This window comes from Physeter macrocephalus, chromosome 16 (assembly GCF_002837175.3).
Source record: "Physeter macrocephalus isolate SW-GA chromosome 16, ASM283717v5, whole genome shotgun sequence".
Lineage (NCBI taxonomy): Eukaryota > Metazoa > Chordata > Mammalia > Artiodactyla > Physeteridae > Physeter > Physeter macrocephalus.
In genome coordinates, this window is record NC_041229.1 from 31,245,140 (window position 1) to 31,266,908 (window position 21,769).

Sequence of the window (21,769 nt, forward strand, 5' to 3'; positions counted from 1 at the left end):
CAAGTTAATCCTAATTGAAACTGGCAACTTTAGGGGGCCAAAATTTCTCATAAGGTTCTGGGCTTGGTGGCAATAAGGGAAAAGAAAGATATTTCCAGTTTTCCTAGGTGAGAGAAAATTCTCTGTGTAGATATTCTCTAGTATCATTTGAATCTAGGGGCTCCACATGGCTCATTTGTTTCAGGGTCTCAATTCCCCGAGTAGCGGTGGTCACAGGCATAGGTCAAAACAACCTCCAGGTGGGTGGTGAGACAGGTCTGCACTAGATTCATGCTAAATTCCTAGCTCTCATGCAGAGAGTTTAAGCCAGAAAAATCAAACCAAAATAAAGAACCAGAATTTCTTTTTGGACTGGGCCAAAACAGATGAGTCACTGCCGATAAGAACTGAACTCCCTAGCTTGATCTCCTTGTTTCTGTTTGGGAAAGGCGGGGAGCCGCAAATAAACACCTTAGCATGAGATAGGAGTCCTGAGAGTTCCAGTTGAAGGAAAGATTAAAAAAAAAAAAAAAAAAACTACAGGGCACATACCTTGAGAAAAACAGAAAAATATGAGCCAAGACAGATTTTTACTTTAGGCTAAATGAACAGTATCACAGATTTACATAGAAGTATGGTAAATATCCTTAGACTATTACTTTCATAAATACGACACTCTCCTAACCTAGTAGCACGCAGACACCAGGTGGCATTGCCTGTACAATTGGGGGTTCTGCTAATTCTAGGAAATCTAATGGCAAAGTGTGAAATAAAGGCAATTGTTCTTAATGGTCTCTGACTACAGTGCAAACTCTAACTTTCCCCACAGCTTGGACACTTAAACAGCTGTTTAGCTTACACAAAAGTTAAACAAAAAATAACTAAGCTTTAAAAACAAGCTTTAACAGTTGCTCAAGGTCGAAAGCTCAGCCCCTAAATTTCTTTCCTAAATTACTCAATGCACTTGCCTTGTTCTCCCTCCCCTTCACTCTGTATATTGCAACCACTAGTTTAATGCTTCTGTCAGATTTTGGCAAGATTCAAAAGCCTCACACAGATCCAAGAAAACACAAATTTGCCTCTGAGACCATTTGTATATAATGCAGCTACTTTGGAGAAGGTCTCAGGATGTGGTTTGTTTTTATTTTGCTTGTCTTGATCTGGGACAAGGGCCTGGTCCTAGTCATCACTCTATTCCCACTGCTAAGAATGGAGCACATATCAAGACACTCAAGACTCTGTTACAGAATAGCTGAATTTACACAGTTGTTCAGAGTTCTTTCCAAGCCTCAGGGGAAGCACATGGGCACTCCTGAGGACCCAGTTCACAAGGCCATTTTCCTGATTAGGAACTGCTCCCTGCAGCCCCCCACCTCCCTTCAATAAACATTCACTGAGCATCTGCTACTGCGCAATAGGGATTAGACTAGTCTGAGGATACAGAGATTAATGACAACAAAAATCTACAACTGATGCTTTCTGAGAGGCTCACAACTTCAGGGAGGGAGGTGAACAAATACATTAATGAATCATATACAAGGGCTATGTGAGCAAAGTGCTTTCAGAACAAAGAGGAGTAAGCTTGAAAAGTACAGGGGAAAGGTTTCATGGAAGGGAATGTGGGAGCTGGCCTTGAAAGACCTCAAGAGTAAAAGGGAGATGAGGGGTTGTTCCACCACTACTAAGAGTCAACTCCATGGCAAGTTAGGGGAACAAGTGTTTAGAGCTTAAGGAATATGTATAATCGAATAATGGGCAGTGGGGAAACCATCAAGAGTTTCTGAAAAGAAAAATGTTATAGTCAGATGTGTGTTTTAGAAACTGGGGGTACTACAGAGTAGACATGGGATTTTGCCCTGAGACTAACAACACTGGCAATGTTCCACTCTGTGATCTTTACCAGAAAATAGAATCTTAAACTGTAGCTCAGCTCTTATCAAAAGTTTTAAGAAAGAATCTGCACAAATGACTATCAGGAGGATATGCAGTCTATCCATTTTTTCCCAAATGGTCTAATTTTATCCCTGGATCAATACAGGCCTTCAATAAGATGGGTACTGGAATTATATTGATCTGAAATTTCCTTTGTGGAAAAGAAAGTTCTGTGGCTATGACCTTTCCTACTTAACCTCAGTTTAAGCTTAGAACTACAGTCTTATATAAATACACTCAATTTTTGGCAGAACTTTAAACTGCATATGTCAGAAGAGTAAATACAAACTTAAATACATTTTAGATGGCCTTTGAAACCAAACTAACCAATTAGGGCACCAGCATTAACCTTAAGACAGAGCAAATGACAGAAAATTCTATTGTACTAAATATTTTGGTATGACAAGGTATTTTGTTTTTCTTAGGATCAGGATGTTTTCAATTCAATTGGTGAGAATTGAAAGGGTAGCATTATAGCCTTCTTAAACAAAAATACCTTTAAATGTTTTAAAAAGTACACTGTTTAAAATTGGTTAAAAAAAAAAAAGCAAAGACCAGAAAGCATTTGTTCCTTATTTTAAAAGCTGAAACTCCATAAATATTTGACAATCTAGAAGAAAGAATTGTAGTCAAATCTTAATTTTAAATGACCTTCTAGGCAAAGAATATGTTCTGTCTCAGCTTGCAGTTTTCAACATAGCCCTCCCTACATATAATAACATCTTTGCAATATGCCTGAAACCCAAGATTTGTGGTAACTCACTAAAAATCATCCTTAAACTATGTTATTTTCAATACTCTTTAATATTAATACATTATTTGAAAGAGGCACAACCATACTTTTTATCTCCTTGACCTGTAGCCCTTAAGAACATGAGGCCTTACAGTGCTCCTGCAGTGAAACCTCTCAGGCTGAACACTTACGTGGAAAATTCCTTCTAATGATCCTTACAATGCAGCCCTAAGTAGGTTTAAGATGCAGTTCATTTGCTTTTATAGAAAGGCATTCACATGTTCCTTCATGATTCTGCAAGTAACTGTTTTTCAACAGTATAGGCAAAAGCAAACACGTGACTGTGAATAAGTATCCCCTCTACAAGTCTGAACAGCTCATTTCCTCTCACATGAGCCAGCTTTTAATCCTCAAGTTTTACTGTACTAGCCATTTATGGAGAGATTCATTTACAGCTATGGTTTTTGGCCCACAAAGATGTTCAAACAGCTTATTACAAGTACTAAGGAGAATCACCTTAAAACTATGACCTTTATCAGATGTTGGCCAGTAGCAACTCTTACCAACCTGTTAAGAAAGGGATCTGAGCTATTGGTCGTCATTGTTCTCAATTCCTGAGACATCCCAGGAGAAGATACTGGATTTTGAGTCCCACCATCCTGCTCCAGTGTTGGTAACTGGCTACGGAGAGCTAATTCCTAGAAAAAAATCAACACAAATAAACAGAATCAATCTACTGATTAACAAATTTATCGTTAGGTTTAAAGTAATAAACTTGTACATATAAAGCTGAAGTATTAACATCTAAAAGTTAATGAGTTTCCCAATCAGAAGGACCAGGTTCTTTTATCCATTTCAAGTGATTAAACATTAAATTATATAAACTGAAAGTTTAATTAGTCTTATTAACCCCAAAACATATATATTTAACTACTTAGCTTCCTTTTGGTATTTTCCTTTTCTGGCAGACACTCCTAAATCCCTCGTTTGGGGTAGGATGGCAAGTCTGATCTTTAAAAAGAGAATTCTTTTAAAGTTTATTTTTACTCACCAACCCTCATATGATTTTATATGTTTGGCACCAGTAATAAAAATAAAGCCAAAAGAACAAAATTTGGTGATTTACCAAGACACCAACACTCCTCACTGCCCTCCTGCATTGTTTTACACTTTGGTATCAAGTAACTCATTCTGACTTCAGGTTTTTCAATCTTGAACTATCTTCTGGGGCATCCAACAATTTCTCAGCAAGATTCTACCTGGAAACTGAGCAAAAGCTATGGGCCATTACTACCCTGATCGTTTCAGAAGGCCTGCCTCAACATGCTTCCAAACATCCCAGGCCTCAGCTTTATATTTGCCTGGGGCTTCAAGGCTAGTTCACCTCACTCTGGCCAACTCTTACACCTTCATTACCACCCAGTTCTTTTCCTCACCTTTTCATCTGTTCGCTGTTCCCTGCCCTGAGGATTTCCACTGTGCCTCTCAAGCTCTCATAAACATCAACTCTGCTAGAGCATCAGCTTTCTCTCCCTCGACATTTTTGGTTTGACCTGAACTACGGCTTTTTATCACAAAGATACTACCTCACCCCCTGCAGCCTTCCTGAGCCAAGCCTGCTCGCTGAGGCACACACCATCTCCAGCACCCTCACTCCCAGTCACCACTGGGTCCAGAAGCAGTGGAGATATTCTCTGAGCTCTGCACCACCACTTCTAGACTATGCAACAACCACTTCTTTTTACTCAGGTTTCTGCCTTCTAGATACCCCATTCTTTAAATGGGTTTCTTAACTGGAGGATCATGACAGAATGCAGAGGGTATGTGAACTTGGATGGAGAAAAAAAATTATATCTTTATTTTCATTAACCTATAACTAAAATCTAGCGTTTTCTTCAATTATAAATATAGGCAACAAACAGTAGTATTTACTATACCTTTGACTTTTCAGCTTTTCATCAATAGAAAACATTTTCATATCATGCTCTAGTTGTTGTAAATGTATTAAAATACCATTTATGTTCATTACTATTTCAATATTATATTAATTTTAAGACATGCCACTATATCTTATCACTTATACATTATGTAGATGATTCACTCAACATGAGTTCCTTGAATTTCTGGATTCCAGTGATCTTCATCCCTACCCACCTCAATCACCCACTTGGTACAGCCAAGACCTTGCTATTCAAAACCAAACCTACCTCTACAATCTTTACTCATGTTTGGGACAATGATCATTGTTTCACTTCATTGCAACTGCATCTATCACCCGGGAACTGTCAATATCCATGCACAAAATCTATATAGTAATCTAATGCTGAAATTCCTGGCTCTCTAAATTGCAATGATATTGACCACTTTACCATTGTATTTCAGTCATTAACTTCCTCGGTCACACCCTGAACTGGTTTAGAAACTTCTTCCCCAGAAATCTTACATGTACTCATCCCGCTTTCTGGAACCGTATTTCTTCTTTCCACCCAGTTTCTTCTGCCTCCTACTATTCCAATCTATTGGCTCTCCTTCCCTACAAGTTTAAATGCAGGGCTGATCATTTTAAATACACATGATTACCTTTCAGATTCCTGATACACACATAATTTTATTTCAACACAGCACATTCCAACCATGAATCAATATTAAAAATGTGCTTGCTTCATTTCTATACTGAGACTGCTAAGAAATGCTAGAGAAAAATCATACAACTATCCAGACTGTTATAAATTAATAGTCTTTGGCCTTGGCTGGGCTCTCCTTAGTACCACTCATTGTTTTTTGTTTTTTCTTGGGTCCTTGGTTACTTTTTTCTCATATTCTCATGATTACTACTCCAAATCTGGCACATTCTCTCAAGACCCTGTTCACTTAAATGCTTTTCCTTTTTCAAGCTCTCTCCCATTTAAATAAGAACACTGAGGTCATCAGGCACAATCTGTGGTTTTCTGGATCCTCCTGTCATCTCTTCCTGCTCCCCCAAAGCCATCTTCATTCATCACCTTTATAACTTTTCTTCCAGTCTCAGAAAATGGATTCCCTCCCGCTGTCTCCTGTTCTAGGCCAACCCACACTCCTAGCAGCTTCTGGGGATCCATTTTACTTGTTTTCTCTATCTTCTATCTTTGATGCGCCCCTCGCCCCCATTTTCACCTTACAAAGTGAGAAGTGACTTTTAAACAAAGTGCACTCCCTGCAGGTCTGTAATACGAAATGTTTTCACTTGGTACCATGTCTTTCCATATACTCTTGACTAGAACACTTTCCTTTCTTATTATTTAAGACACAGTTACCTTCTCTAGGTAATTCTCCAAAATGATCCCATCTCCATCTTCGGATTGGATTAGATTAGACAGATACACAATATGTCTTTCACACCCTGAGCATATGTATGTAACACGATCTTAGCACTTATCACATGATATTGTAATTATTTCTTCTCTGTCCCTTAAGGGCACAAAATGAATACATGAATGAGCATAGAACAAGCTCATTTTGGAGCATAAAACAAGAGCTTCTAAATACTTTGAAGAATTTATGTTGCTATTAAAATATAAGGATGTTAAAAACAATAAATTTTATTTTACTTAAAAATATTTATTTATTTATTTATTTGGTTGGTTGGTTGGTTGAGCTGGGTCTTAGTTGCGGCATGCGTGTGGGATCTAGTTCCCTGACCAGGGATCGAACTCAGGCCCCCTGCATTGGGAGCATGGAGTCCTATCCACTGTGCCACCAAGAAAGCCCTCAAAGCAATACATTATAAAGTGAATAAAATTATAGGCTCTGGATGAGGCTGATGCCTAGGGAAGGCATGCTCATGTTTCTGTGTACCTAGTTTTGAAGTCCTTGCAGCACAAAGCAAATAAATCATTACTGAAATAACTTAATAAATTGGCTATAATTTTCATATTGTTTTTACAACTTTTACTTTATCCTTTTTGATGGCTTCCACTTTTTCAAGGTTTTATGACGTTAAAGCTAATTGTTATGTGCAAAATCTCCATGTTCTCGCTACTCTGAATTCTGCCATATTGCTTGTTTGAAGCTATCAGATTTTTACTTTTTGCTGCCTTTAACAACTGAATTTCTACTGTCAGCAGACACTAAAGAACCAACTATCCATATTTACAAAGAAAGGTAATTTAGAGATGTGAATAAGAAGGCCAGTCTTTACAAGTTGCCTAAGAAGATATCCAACCCCCTAAAAGGCTATGGAAATACTTCTCATCAAATCTATATTTGAGCCAGGACTAAGAGTAACTAACCTAGGGATTCATGTAAACTGAACTTGAAAGGAACAAGGGGAAAAAAATGCCACTTTATTTACTGGTGGTGGTGGTAGGACGGTGTTAGCATTATCAACCAAATAGTGAAGAATACGGCATGAAAACAAATGTAATATGATAAGGCCAATGATATAAATAACATATACAAAGATTATAGAACCCATATACCAGGTATGGATATTCAGCTCAGGTTTGAAACTTCTAGTTACAGGAAAAACTAACAAAACCCCAAAACCAACCAACCAGGGTTGATTAGAAGTAATTTTTGAAGTATTATTGAGGTATCATTGATATATAACTTACACATACATCATCCAAAAATGGGTATATTTTTACATAGCTCAGTATTTGCTAGAAACAAAATTACTTTAACTAAACTTGACTACTTGGTAGCCCCCTCCCCAAGGCATTCTTTCTTTCTTTCTTTTCTTTTTCTTCTTCCTTTCTTTTTTTTCTTTCTTTCTTCTTTCCTTCCTTCTTTCTTTCTTCCTTCCTCTCTCCTTCCTCCCTTCCCTCTCCCCCCATTTCTTCCTTCCTTTCTTCTTCCTTCCTTCCCCCTCCCTCCATCTCTTTCTTTTCTTTCCTTCCTTCCTTGTCTTATTAGTCATCCATTTTATACACATCAGTGTATATATGTCAATCCCAATTAATTATTTTGTTAATATTTTCATCTGTGAACATAATTTATTTCACTGGGTTCAGTAAGGAAGATGAAACATTTTTGTTGATATTTTAAGGAAATTGTCAAAAATCGGGGAGGAAAACTGTATGTATTTACGTAGGAAAACAGGCCAACTTCCCCCTCCCCTTAACATATATCAATAAGTTCAGAGTTCAACTGAATATAAAAACAGTAACATCCACTTCTACATAAACACCACACATGCATGCACACACACCCCCATATAGAGATGTGGAAATCTGCAGAAGTATCCTACTCCATGCTTTACCTAGTCAGACTTTGAAGGAGAGTGAATGTGGAGTCAGAACTAACTGAAAGAGATCCTCCCTAAGCTGTCCTGCTGCCAGTGAGGAACAGTTAAATCATGGGTTTCATTGTGAGTAAGCTTTGTAATTCCTTGTATCCTTAGCCAAGGACTGTAAATGTGAAAGTGAACACACTGTATAAAATTAATAATTTTAGAAGTAAAACATTAAAAATTTGTTTCAGAGTTGTACAGACTTTTTGCCAGTGACTTTAGAGAAAAATAATTAATATGGATAAGTATGAAATGAAGTTAAATAATCTGAATTTTTTTAATCAAAAATATTTCATATAAACTTTCTCCATTATATGCACTTAAAAATAATTCCTGTATATATCTACATGTACCTAAGTAGAATAAACCCATTCTATTGCAATAAAGTAATTTTGTCAAAACACATTTTGGATGAATATGAACATCATTTTGTAATTGAGTAAATCTGGCATAGCTGTTTTAAAAATCAGCCTTGGGACATAATTGGATTGTCTACAAAAACTGATTTCAGTTGAAACACTTCATGTTGAAAGTTATGTCTATCTCTAAGGAGTTTTTTATCCTGAACAAATGTCTAATATTAGAATACTGAGCTAAAAATACAAGTTCGTTAAGCTTCTCTTTTTCCCAAAGGTAGTCAGAATAAACAGTTTGACAGACTTTCAAAAATGGAGAAGTAAGCAAGTTATAGGAAATTCAGCCAAAATTTATCATGCTTCTGTATTTCAAAGGTCAAACAGTTCTTTTAGAGTATTTGACTTTTTCTAAAGGAAGCAAATATTTTTAGCTCATTTTCTTCTGTAATAATACAAAAATGTGGTGGCTTTTCCCATTGAGATTGTAAATCTTAGCTAATCTGGGACGCATGTGGAGTCAGAGCTATCTGCAACTATAAGTAAAACTGATGGTCCCAGCTTGGTCTGGAGGGAACTTTCCAGGATGGTTTATAAAGGAAAACATGATTTGCCTGGTTCATATAGTGGACTTTTATGGACTCAGGATCCAGCCATGAGCCACTGGTCCTTTTTGTATTTCCCTCCTCTCATTTAAATAGGAGTATCATTTCTCATAGGGTAAAAAAGATACTTTAAGATAATACATATCTGGTAGTATTTTGGCTCCATATAAAACTGATGCTTTGGTTCACATCATTTAGAAAAATAAGGAGAAAGGCAGTAGAAGAAGTCAGTAGTCTGGAAACATTTAGAACATCTCTAGGTTATTAAATTCTTTAGAGTATCCAAGAGACATGGAAGCATATGTCTATGCAAGTCAAAATTTAGAAACAAGTCAAATATCTATCAGTAGGTGAACAGATAAACAATTGTAGTATATCCCTACAATGGCATACTACTTAGCAATAAAAAGGAATGAACTGTAAATACAACATGAATGAATCTCAAAATAATCATGCTAAGGTGAAAAAGTTATGATTCCATTTATAGAACATTCTATAAAATTAATGTCAACTTTACTTTCTTAAAGCAATTTTATCTTCAGCAAATACTATGTGAGAGTGTTTCATTTCTGGATAATATATTGCACACAAGTGAAGGTCCCCCCTCTCCAACCTAATCAATTTATTTAAGGTAGGTTAGTCTAGCGAACTAGAAATCCAAATTTAGAAATGAAGAATAACTCTGAAAATACACATCTTTTAAACAGTTTGTCTTAGTAATAGCAGTTTATGTCAACAATTTTAAAAACAAACAAACAAAAAGCCATTTCTTCCAACTATTCAAGATAGGTCTTGCCATACCCCATTTTCCAACACAGCTTTAAACAGTCACAGAATATTTAATTATGTTGGAAATTAAAACATTTAGCCAATGTTTAGAATGCTTTTTGTTTTTAAATATTTGTGCCATTTATCATTTATGTTGGAAATTAAAACATTTAGCCAATGTCTAGAATGCTTTTTGTTTTTAAATATTTGTGCCATTTACCAAAGTATCTTCAACTTCAGAACCTTTTTGACTAAAAAGATGTGTATCTATGATTCAAATTCATAGAATGATTCACAGAATCATTTCAATCTATGATTTAGTCAATATTAGGACTTCAAAAAGAAGAGAGATAAACTTGGAAAAGGTATTAATTGGATTCTGAAATAGCTTTTCTAGTATCTGCTAACATAAAAGAGAGTTTGGAGGGAAAAAAAAGCCAAAACTTTGCTATTATTAAATTCAGAAAAAAAAATTATTATTACTTTTTTTTCACATGGCTGATTATTTTCACATGGCTCTGAACAGGGGTACTGTACTATTTTGCTCTATTTGACTAAAACTATGGACATCTGAATCTCTTCACCATTTCAGGCTAACAGTGTAGTACAATATCCTCAACATTAATACTGTGGGTTTTATCCATCATTAACCCAGTAACTGACCCTGGTGTGTATTTATTACTATCCACAAGGAATGGCAACTACACAATATTCATCAGTTGCAAAAAATTTATAGTTATAATTTCTATGAAGAGTAAAGCAATTATTTGCTCAGAGATAAGCTATCTATACACAGCAGTCTTGTTTCTATTTTCTGGGTCGTTTCAAGCATTCTGATGAGGGCACTTGGGGATGCGTTTTGACCTAGGCCTTATGAAGGAAATGGAGACTCTTAATCAGTAAAAGGGAAGGGGAAAAGTCAGGTACTCCTTATGGGGAAAAGCTCATGAGTGGAATCATGGCAACAAGACAGAGGAGTGCACTTGGCAGAAGGAAGGTAACTGGCTTAACCAGAATTGAGAGAGAGAAAGAAGGATACTGACCACAGACCATAAATGAGCTAGGTTGCAGTTTAGGCTTGATCTCATAGGTATTAGGGAACTGCAGGTACTAAGAACCACATTCTTAAGCATAAGAGAAGGTAAAAACATTCACACTCAGGGGGAACTATCTTTCCTTAAAGTGTTAGTTTCAAAAGACTTTGAAACAGAAGCTGGGATGCATTCCTAACCCACTCTCTCAAAGGTCTCCCTCCAGTCACAGAGGAGAAACTGATGTATTATAAAGAGTTATACAGAAAAATTGAGCATTCCATACATGTTCAATCTCATGGAGCAAAGACGATGTTTATACTTTTAAAAAGTTTTTTTTTTTTCTGAGACCAGAAATTGCTTTAGAAACAAAAATAGTGAATAATCAAAATGAAATTTAAAAACTTAAAGCTCTATGAGGACAACTTTTTCCAAAACGCTGCCAACAAACCCTAACAAATTGAGGCAATAATTTCCATTTTTAACTAAGAAAATATACTAACCCCTTTAAAGTTGTCTCAATTTTTCAGAATTTTGTATTAACCTCACCCATATTGACACTAGTTTACAAGACCAGAAAATCCTACAATACAGACAGGTTTTGTTAATCCCATGCAGAAGTACTTAAGGATAGCTTCTGAAACAAGTAATTTGTGAATATTCTGAAGTCTGGTACCTTCTCACAGCAAATGCAGTATATAATTACAAAACAATGCCACTGATTTCATGTTGCTTGTTAACTCATCTGCACTGATTTCTATTAGAAAAGTAAAAACAAACAACAAACAGAACCCAAACCCCCCACAACACTGAACAGGAGTGCCTGGCGCTCAAGCTTTGAATGGATCCAACCCTTTTTCTTCATTATTCCTTTTTACAGTCTGTTTTTTGAGACTGGAAAGCTCTTTCTGGCTTTCTTGATTATCCTGGTAACCTTATTAAAAGGCATTTTCACTTAAGATATGACCCTTCTTTGTGGAATCTTTCCTGGCATCTACATTAAGATAATCTAGAAAATATGTAGGATGAGAAAAACACAGATACTTGCTTGATACAAATACAACCAGATTCTGGGTATTTGAGCAACTCCAAATTTAGCCCTATACTGGAATTTCATACATTTTCACAATTGTGCCAGGTAAATACATTGACAACTGAATCTTATATAACAAGGCAGTATTTTATTCTCCACATATGCGAAGTTGAATTAAAAAAAATTTTATAGGGCTTCCCTGGTGGCACAGTGGTTGAGAGTCCGCCTGCCGATGCAGGGGACGCGGGTTCGTGCCCCGGTCCGGGAGGATCCCACATGCCGCGGAGTGGCTGGGCCCGTGGGCCATGGCTGCTGAGCCTGCACTCCGCAATGGGAGAGGCCACAACAGTGAGAGGCCCGTGTACCTCAAAAAAAACAAAAAACAAAACAAAACAAAAAACAAATAACCTTTTATAAAACCTATCTCTTTCAGGTTTCCTGCTCTGGCTTAGACAAATCTAAGGAATAACTAAGGAATCAACCCTGTAATTTTAATACCATACAAATTTAATAGAAATTCAATTTACAAATCTTAACTTTTCTAAAGTTTTACTACTAAAAGAAGTATCTAAAAACTCCTGATAATTTTAATGAGCAACTGTTTACACTTATACTGATGTATGAAATAAAGACCCGAAGGTATTTAATTTACTTATCAGATTTAAAGTTTAAGATCTTAGTAGGAAAAAATAAAAAGGAAGCAATTTCAAAACACTTTAACATGGAGAACTTTTTGCTTGATCCCGAATCTCATTTGAATTAATTTCTGCGCCTATGTTTCTACTTCATTTACTACAAATAAAAGAAACACTTCAGAGAAAAAGCAAGGAAAAATGTCTTCACTTTATATAAAGATTCAATGCTACAGTGCTCTTCCCAGTCAAATGTGGTATTAGTGGTCCTCATTGTAAGAATGTCTGCTCTGCTTTAGCAAAGATGACGTTCATTAGTTATTCCCTGGATTTCTTGATTAAAGGAGGCATTTATGAGATAGACAATGTATAGAGTTTTTCCTCTCACAAAGTTAACTGGTCTCTATGAAGATTCTATCTGGTGCTCCAATGGACCAGTTAACAGTATCTAAAATGAGTGGAGTTCTGCCAATTCCCACTTCCACAGCTCATTCTAACACAATGCACTTGTTAGCCTAGTGCAGAGGAGCTCCACAGAATATGAGGTGTTTCATGGTTGCTTCTGGCAATCTGAGAAAAGTGCAATAATCCCCCAGCTCCTAATTCCTTCAAATCTGTGAACCCTGAACAAAGAGAATCTCTTTGGTTTCAAGAATGAGATTCTTTCCATGAGTCAGGTAAGTGCCTATGTTACAGAAGGAAAAAATGGCCACAATCTTTCCATCTAAATAAGGTACCTTCACAACCAGTGTTCCTTTGGGTTCATCAGGGAGGAATGCTGATAAAAGCCAACAAAGAAACCCAAAACAGTACTCAGGTAGATCCTTTTCTCTTCTGATAATTTTAATATTCCTTCTTTGGAGTGTTCACTAAAAGAAACTTTTCCTTTCCTAGTAGTATGATTATAATTCTTAATAAGATTTCCTAAAGTAGCCTACCCAAGTAAATAACCTGTACTACCTTTGTTACTGTTCAAATTATTAATTTCTATAAATCATTGTAAGTACTATTTTAGGCTATGCAAATAAAAAATCAGGCACACTTCAAGGCTGACAGGGTGTATATACTACATATCAAATGTGGGGAAAAAAAAGACCTCAACAGAGTTTTGAATACTACTCTGGGAGGAGTGGGGAGGGAACAGATAGTGTAAACTTTCTGGGAACGGCAATGTTAACTTAAGTATCATGGTAGAAAGATGCCTCAAAGTTACTCTGGGCTAATCTTCTGTGAGGACAGGCCCCTGGAGCAGAATTTTTTCTCTTTCCTAATTTAATATCTGTTTTCAATGCTAAAACATCAGATAAGAGCCTACCTGACATTTTGGAGAATTTGCTGTGCTGGGATTGATATTCCGCATTGCCTAAGAGTGAAAAATAAGATGGATAAAAATTACTTTAAGCCACATGGTTTGGCTGTGTAGGCTGACTTACAAATTGTACCCAGACATATCACTATAGCACAGAATTCCCAAGCTAGCCCAAGAAGAAGCAGGCTGAGGAAGACAGGAGCCAACGGAGTCGCCACATAACAAACGGAAACCTCAGAAGTGTTAAACAGCATTGAGGATAGGACAGTAAGACTTTAGGTGTCAGGGTTCAAATAAAACTGGATATTGGTCAGGTAGGTTCTTTACTCCTGAATATTAGATGAAGCAGGAAAAATATAATTTGATGCTTCAGTGATAAGAGAAACTATCAATGGAAGAAGTTCACAGGAAGCCAAAAGACTTAAGATATACTGAATTTATATGGATTGCTAAAAAACAAAACCAAAAAATCTTAAAAAATACACCATTAGTATAAGAATAGAGCAGGTCTGTCACTTCAACAAAAGAAGACAACACAGTAGGTAGTAAAGAAGAAATAAAGAAGTTACCTTTAAAGGAAACTATTCTGTCTAGGACCCATCACCCAGAGTAAGAGCGAGAATAAGATTTAGAAAAATTCTTTAGAATGAAGAATTTTACAAGTAGCAGCATTTTGCCCATTGGGCGGGAAGGGGGTGGGGGAGAGCTGATCTATGGCAACAATAAAATGATGGATGGCCCATTCCCAGACTTTAACCTTTCTTATTAACAGGTTTCTTGGTTTTGGTAGTCTTTAATTCATATGTGAAATTATATTTGCATACGCCATCTAGTACTCAGTAACAACAAAATGAAAACAGGCTGTGTAAAACATACCCTTAAATTGCTTTATTTCTTGTAAGAGCTATATAACTATAATTTTGATGGTGCTACCTTGTTCTGATGATAAAGTTTTATTTAAATGAAAAATATTTCCTTTATAGTAATATGTTAAAAAGTCCATCAGAGATACAGTAATCTTGTTAATGTGCTTCCTTTCTCTACCTTCTTAAAGGCGGATGAGGGAATATTTCTTTCAAGACCACTTCTTGACATCATATGCTGGCATCATATTTCTTACTCACTTTGGTGCCAACCACGCTAGAATTACACTGGCAGGTTACTGATAGCACAAACAGTTTAAAGGTGTGCCTGTCTGGGATTCCATGGCTTAGTTTAATTCTTAGGTACCAGTTCTTCAAATCCCAAATCTGAGTTCAATGACTGTATCAAGTTCATGTATTTCCATTAACACGTGACACTATTAAAATATAACACTCATGAAAAAAAAGTACCTTGTTCAAATGTCTACATCCTGGCCACAAAAATGTAGAGTATAATGATATCTTTAATGCCTATACTTAGTATGCTATGATTTAGGTGAGGAAAAATAGTACAGATACGTATATTTCACGTTTGCAAACAGAAAGAATGTCTCTGGGGAAAAAAAAAATACAAGAAACTGATAGCTACTTACAACCAGAAAAGAGAACTAGAGAAATGGAAAAGGAGATTTCATTTTCACTGTACGTTTACCTTTTGTACACTTTCAAAATCACATCATGTTTATTATCCAAAATATTTACATAAAAATTTTAAAATATATTGCTTTGAGAAGATCACACTCCCAATATCTGAATTTAGATTTTATCACTCTGAAATAAGATAAAGTAAAAATTCATTTTGAGGTGAGGGATTATATATTCTTATGGCACATAAAGACCAACAGTATTTCTGAAAGAAAACTGGTAAAAATGGTCGTAAAGTTTTCCAGCTCTCTAATGTTAGAACCTACCCATCCCAACATGAAAAAATATCCATAAGTAGATAATTTTAAAGCACTGTGGGATCTTCTGAACTTGGGATAGCCTGTATTGTTTTAAATAAAACATCTTAGATTCAGCAATACTGAAACATTTATCATTTGAGAAATATCATATTGTGTATTCCCCTAGACAAATAATTCTTTTAAAGTAAAAGATGTTTCTCCCCAAGTGATGTCCCAGAGTTTCCCCGCTTAGTGAAATCCTCAGATATATAGTAGTCTGCAATTCCATGTACAGACATACCTCATCTTATTGCACTTCGCAGACACTGCAATTTTTTTTTTTTAAACATACTGAAGGTTTGTGGCAACCCTGCATCTAACAAGTCTATCAGAGCCATTTTTCCAACAACATTTGCTCACTTCATGCCTCAGTGTCACATTTTGGTAATTCTCACAATATTTCAGTCTTTTTCATTGTTATTACATTTGTTATGGTTATCTGTGATGTGATCTTTGATGTTACTATTGCAAAAAGATGACTCACTGAAGGCTCACATGATGGTTAATATTTTTAAACAATCAAGTATTTTAAAATTAAGGTATTTAATTTTACATTAAATTTATTTAAATTTACATTAAATTTTACAATAAACAATTTACATTGTTTATTTTAAGACATAATGCTATTGCACACTTAATAGACTACAGTATGGTGTAAACATTAACTTTCATATGCAACGGGAAACCAAAAAATTCATGTGATTCACTTTATTGTAATACTTGCTTTACTCTGGTGGTCTGGAACTGACCGGCAATATCTCCGAGGTATGCCTGTATATTTGAGGAAAAGCACCCTTGCTTCCTTCGATTTTTGCCTGACTGCAATGAATAAGACCAAAACATCTCTTTGTGATACAGGTTTACAAGTTACAGCCTATGTGATCAAAGGCCAGTTAAACTAAGACGAGAGCTGGACAGAATGTTTCTGTGTCACTCTAGTTTCAGAGAAACAACATTCCTCTGTAACTAATAAATGCCAAAATGAAACACACCCAACTTTATATAGGAAAACAAAACCCCAAGAGTGGAAGGCTGGTCTCTAACCTGTGGCCTCACCTGCCGAAGCAGTTCTTGCTGCTTCAGTCGCAGTCTCTCTTTCTCCATCTGCAACTGCTGCAGCCGCATCTGTTGCTGCTGGTTGGAATTGCCACCACCCATGACTCCTCCCTGAGGGCTCTGGGGGGCCAGGGGTGGTGGCTGTTTCACTGGAGCACTCTGACTGATTCTCTGGTTCATGGCTGAAATGAAACAGAAGATCTATCCTAAAAAACTAGCAAAGAAAAAGGATATTCAGTTATTCAAAAGCAACTGGGGATATTCAACATAGCCTTTTCTGTAATAAGACTAGAAACAACCTAAAAATCCACCAATATTACAATGGTTATATTAATTTATTATTATTGTAGTCATCTTTGTCGTTATCCTAGCATGCAAGGCAGCCATAAGAGAAAAAAAACAAGTAACTCTAAGAGGCAGTGACATGGAACAGTCTAAGACATACTAAGTTAAAAGCATAGTACAGAATAGATAGTATCAAAAAAAGTGGGGCAGGTGGAATATATACTACATGCATATCCAGAGAATCTGAATTGAAGGACAGCCAAGAAGAAATTAACACCTGTTGGTTCTGGACCTGGGGAACTGGATGACTAAAGGACCGACTTCAAGAGAGACATTTTTTATAACTTTTCAAGTTTGAATAATGTGAATATATTGCTTATTATAAAATATTATATTTAATTAAAAATAAATCTCTCAAAGTAACTGAGTCAAAGCATTCTAAGCAGTAAAGCTCATCAAGATTATTAATCTTTAAATATAACTCTAATAAATCAAGTAGATTAAATGATCTGATGCATGCTCATAATAAACTAAGCCTACAAGAATCTGGATGGTACTTCCCTGATGGTGCAGTGGTTAAGAATCCTCCTGCCAATGCAGGGAACACAGGTTCGAGGCCTGCTCCGGGAAGATCCCACACGCCACAAAGCAACTAAGTCCGTGTGCCACAACTACTAAGCCTGTGCTCTAGAGCCCACGAGCCATAACTACTGAGCCCATGAGCCACAACTACTGAAGCCACGTGCCTAGAGCCCGTGCTCTACAACAAGAGAAGCCACTGCAAGGAGATGTCTGTGCACCACAATGAAGAGTAGCCCCTGCTCGCCGCAACTAGAGAAAGCCTGAGCTCAGCAACGAGGACCCAATGCAGCAATGAATCCATCAATAAATTTAAAAAAAAAAAAAAAAAAAAAAAAAAAGAATCGGCCTGCCAATGCAGGGGACACGGATTTGATCCCTGGTCCAGGAAGATCCCACATGCCGCAGAGTAACTAAGCCCATGTGCCACAACTACTGAGCCTGCGCTCTAGAGCCCACGAGCCACAACTACTGAGCCCGCGAGACACAACTACTGAAGCCCGCGTGCCTAGAGCCCGTACTCTGAAACAAGAGAAGCCACTGCAAGGAGATGTCCGTGCACTGCAACGAAGAGTAGCTCCCGCTCGCCGCAACTAGAGAAAGCCTGAGCGCAGCAACGAGGACCCAACGCAGGCCGAAATAAATAGATAAACAAATAAATAAATAAGTTAATTAACTAATTAAAAAAAAAATAGAATCCGCCTGCCAATGCAGGGACACGGGTTGATCCCTGGTCTGGGAAGATCCCACATGCTGTGGAGTAACTAAGCCCGTGCACCACAACTACTGAGCCTGCGCTCTAGAGCCCGCGAGCCACAACTACTGAAGCTCGCGCGTCTCGAGCCTGTGTTCTGCAACAAGACAAGCCACTGCAATGAGAAGCCTGTGCACTGCAATGAAGAGTAGCCCCCGCTCACTGCAACTAGAGAAAGCCTGCACACAGCAAGGAAGACCCAATGCAGCCAAAAATAAATAAATAAACAAATAAATAAATTTATTTTAAAAAAAGAATCTGGATGGCATAGATTGGTCTCATTCAACAGCTCAGGTAGTCATTGTTATTTTTTTAGTTGAACATATAATATACCATTTGACAATTAGAAACAGACTGGATTCCTAAACTAGTGAATTTCTGTCACTGATACAACATTGACCAAACTGTGGATTGTGGTAACCTTGGTGAACAGATGGAAGTTTTATTATGTGAAAATGGCAATAAGAATGATGTATCACCTTTTCAGACACATATTCAACTTTTTAAGGTGAAATTTCAGGTCACTGTTTCTACTAAATGTTTAATACATACTGACCAAAGAAAACCTCTGGCCCAAATGACTTCACAAACACTTGAGGAAGAAATAATACTAATCTTATAAAACCTTTTCCAGAGAACAGCAAAGAAGGAAACTCCACAACACCTTTGAGACCAGCATAACCCTAATACCTTACAAGGACATTAAAACAAAGAAAAATTACAGATCACGTTCTCTCATGAACCTTGCTACCAAAATCTGAAATGACATTCACTGACAGCTCTCATGATATACTGGCTCCCAGCCAAATGGCAAACTCCTTCTGGTGATGTTTCACGTGTCCTCTGTTGAAGCCACAGAGGCTGCTTGGTAAATGCCAACTCTTCTTGGAGGCTACTTGACCAAACCTCCCCAGCCTTCCCCAGAGTCTGCCATGTGCATTAAGAATCATCTTCCTTCAGGGCACTGCCCTGGGACATTTGTTTACTGACATTTCTCACCTGATTGTATTTTTTTTTTTTTTTTTTTCTTCGTGGTACTCGGGCCTCTCACTGTCGATGGCCTCTCCCATTGCAGAGCACAGGCTTCGGACGCACAGGCTCAGCGGCCATGGCTCACGGGCCTAGCTGCTCCACAGCATGTGGGATCTTCCTGGACCCGGGCATGAACCCGTGTACCCTGCTTCGGCAGGTGGACTCTCAACCACTGCGCCACCGGGGAAGCCCCTGATTGTAATTTTTTATTTACAAATTTGTATCTTCTCTTAGACTGGAGTGCTACAGGAGTGGGGAGAGTATCCTAATTGTATATATATTCTCAGTGTCTAGTCCAGCATCTTTGCACAAAACTTGTGCTGAAAAAAACTGTAATATTTCTAAGTCAGTTAAGTATTCACTGAGGCAGAAATTTAACTATTTAATATGTGATAATATAGAAATCCTACCAATTTCCCCTTAGACTGACCAACTCTTCCATGAGACAGCATAACATTGATATAGAACCAAGGATATTAGAAGAAAGGAAAATTACAGACCAACTCTCCCCTAGAACGCCTTGGTTCAATTCAACCTACTGAGATATCTATATAAGGTGATGGTATTTTTGATCTTACTCTTCCCCTCAATTTTTTCTGTATTTCTTTTCCTAACTTCTTGAGTTGAACTTACTTAGCTTAAGTCTTTTCTTAGAGCATTTAAGTCAATAAATTTACCTTTAAGTACTGTTTTTCCTGCATGTCATACAGTTGAAATAGTACGTAAAATTCATGATTGTTCTACCCCAAATATCTGTAATTTCTACTGTGATTTCCATTTAACTCATGAGTTACTTAGGAGTACACTTTTATGCTCTCAAGCATACATTTAAATTTTTAAAAATAATTTCCATAAACAAATAGAGAAGCAGAAAAAATAATATAGATGATGAATCCTCATGTAGTCATCATCTGGGTTCCCAATGATCAATACATAACCAATTTTGTTTTACATCTATTCTCATCGACTTTTCCCTCAATTATTTTCAAGCAAATAATACAGCATTTCATCCATAATCACAATATGTATCATTCGGGTTTTTGCTTAGATTCTTAGATCTTATAACTATATTTTCTGTCTAATGCTGAAAAATTTGCTTCCAATAACATTAATATGTATTATCCTTCTATACATATGCAAGTATTTCAAAATAACATACAAGCGATTATTAAAGATATGGTCAACAAAATGGTTATTAAAAGTTTGGTCCTTAAGATATTTTATTAGGTGTATCCAGCCAAATCACTGCGGTTAAGTGTCATCTGAAATAATTCTTCTGACTCGGCCAACTCAATATACAGGCTCACTTGTGGCGACGTGCTTCTGAATTTCAGACACTGGCTTTACTTGCCACTCCCCACTGCCCCTAGCAGTTTGTTTATTCCGTTTTTAAAAATCAAAGCAAACACACAGATATGGTAGCATACTTCTTAGATAAATGGTGGCATACTCTTTCTTTTTTTTTACTATATATTTGCTGATTTTTCTGGCTTTTAAAAAAAATATTTATTTATTTATTTATTTTTGGCTGTGTTGGGTTTTCGTTTCTGTGCGAGGGCTTTCTCTAGTTAAGGCGAGCGGGGGCCACTCTTCATTGAGGTGCACGGGCCTCTCACTGTCAAGACCTCTCTTGTTGCGAAGCACAGGCTCCAGGCTGAGTAGTTGTGGCTCACGGGCCTAGTTGCTCCGTGGCATGTGGGATCTTCCCAGCCCGGGGCTCGAACCTGTGTCCCCTGCATTGGCAGGGAGATTCTCAACCACTGCGCCACAAGGCAAACCGGTGGCATACTCTTAATACTTAACTTCATTTTGCCTTTTTGCTAATAAAACATCCCTGAGACTACTCCAAAGCAGTATATAGAGATCCCCCCGCCATTTTCTTTTAAAAATAGCATAGCATTTCATTCAACTAATTTCCTATTAGGTACCACAGTTTTAATTATAACCTACATGTTTAAGAGCTGGTAGAGCAAGCCATATATTTTTTTTAACATCTTTATTGGAGTATAATTGCTTTACAATGGTGTGTTTTTATACCCGTCCTACTCCTAAGCTCTTCATGACATTTTTTTTTCTTAGATTCCATATATATGTGTTAGGAAACAATATTTCTTTTTCTCTTTCTGACTTACTTCAATCTGTATGACAGACTACAGGTCCATCCACCTCACTACAAATAACTCAGTTTCGTTTCTTTTTATGGCTGAGTAATATTCCATTGTATATATGTGCCACATCTTCTTTATCCATTCATCTGTTGATGGACACTTAGGTTGCTTCCATGTCCTGGCTATCGTAAATAGAGCTGCAATGAACATTTTGGTACATGACTCTTTTTGAATTATGGTTTGCTCAGGGTATATGCCCAGTAGTGGGATTGCGGGGTCATATGGTAGATCTATTTGTAGTTTTTTAAGGAACCTCCATACTGTTCTCCATAGTGGCTGTATCAATTTACATTCCCACCAGCAGTGCAAGAGGGTCCCCTTTTCTCCACACCCTCTCCAGCATTTATTATTTCTAGAGTTTTTGATGATAGCCAATCTGACCGG

The 21,769-nt window shown here is 37.0% G+C and overlaps 1 protein-coding gene across 8 annotated transcripts in view; it reads right to left on the minus strand.

The window, feature by feature from the left end:
• The window catches only part of YAP1 (Yes1 associated transcriptional regulator), a 124,286-nt gene that overhangs the window by 5,458 nt on the left and 97,059 nt on the right, over positions 1-21,769 (minus strand). For 2 of the 8 annotated variants that reach the window (XM_024115338.3, XM_024115337.3), the window contains exons 5-7: positions 16,568-16,749; positions 13,651-13,698; positions 3,212-3,342 (exon numbers count right to left, since the gene is read on the minus strand). In XM_024115338.3, coding sequence (XP_023971106.1) covers positions 3,212-3,342; positions 13,651-13,698; positions 16,568-16,749 — 361 coding nt within the window. Of the gene's footprint in view, positions 1-3,211; positions 3,343-13,650; positions 13,699-16,555; positions 16,750-21,769 lie in introns of all 8 variants that reach the window. The other 6 variants (XM_024115336.3, XM_024115335.3, XM_024115342.3 and 3 more) reach the window with 3 other exon arrangements.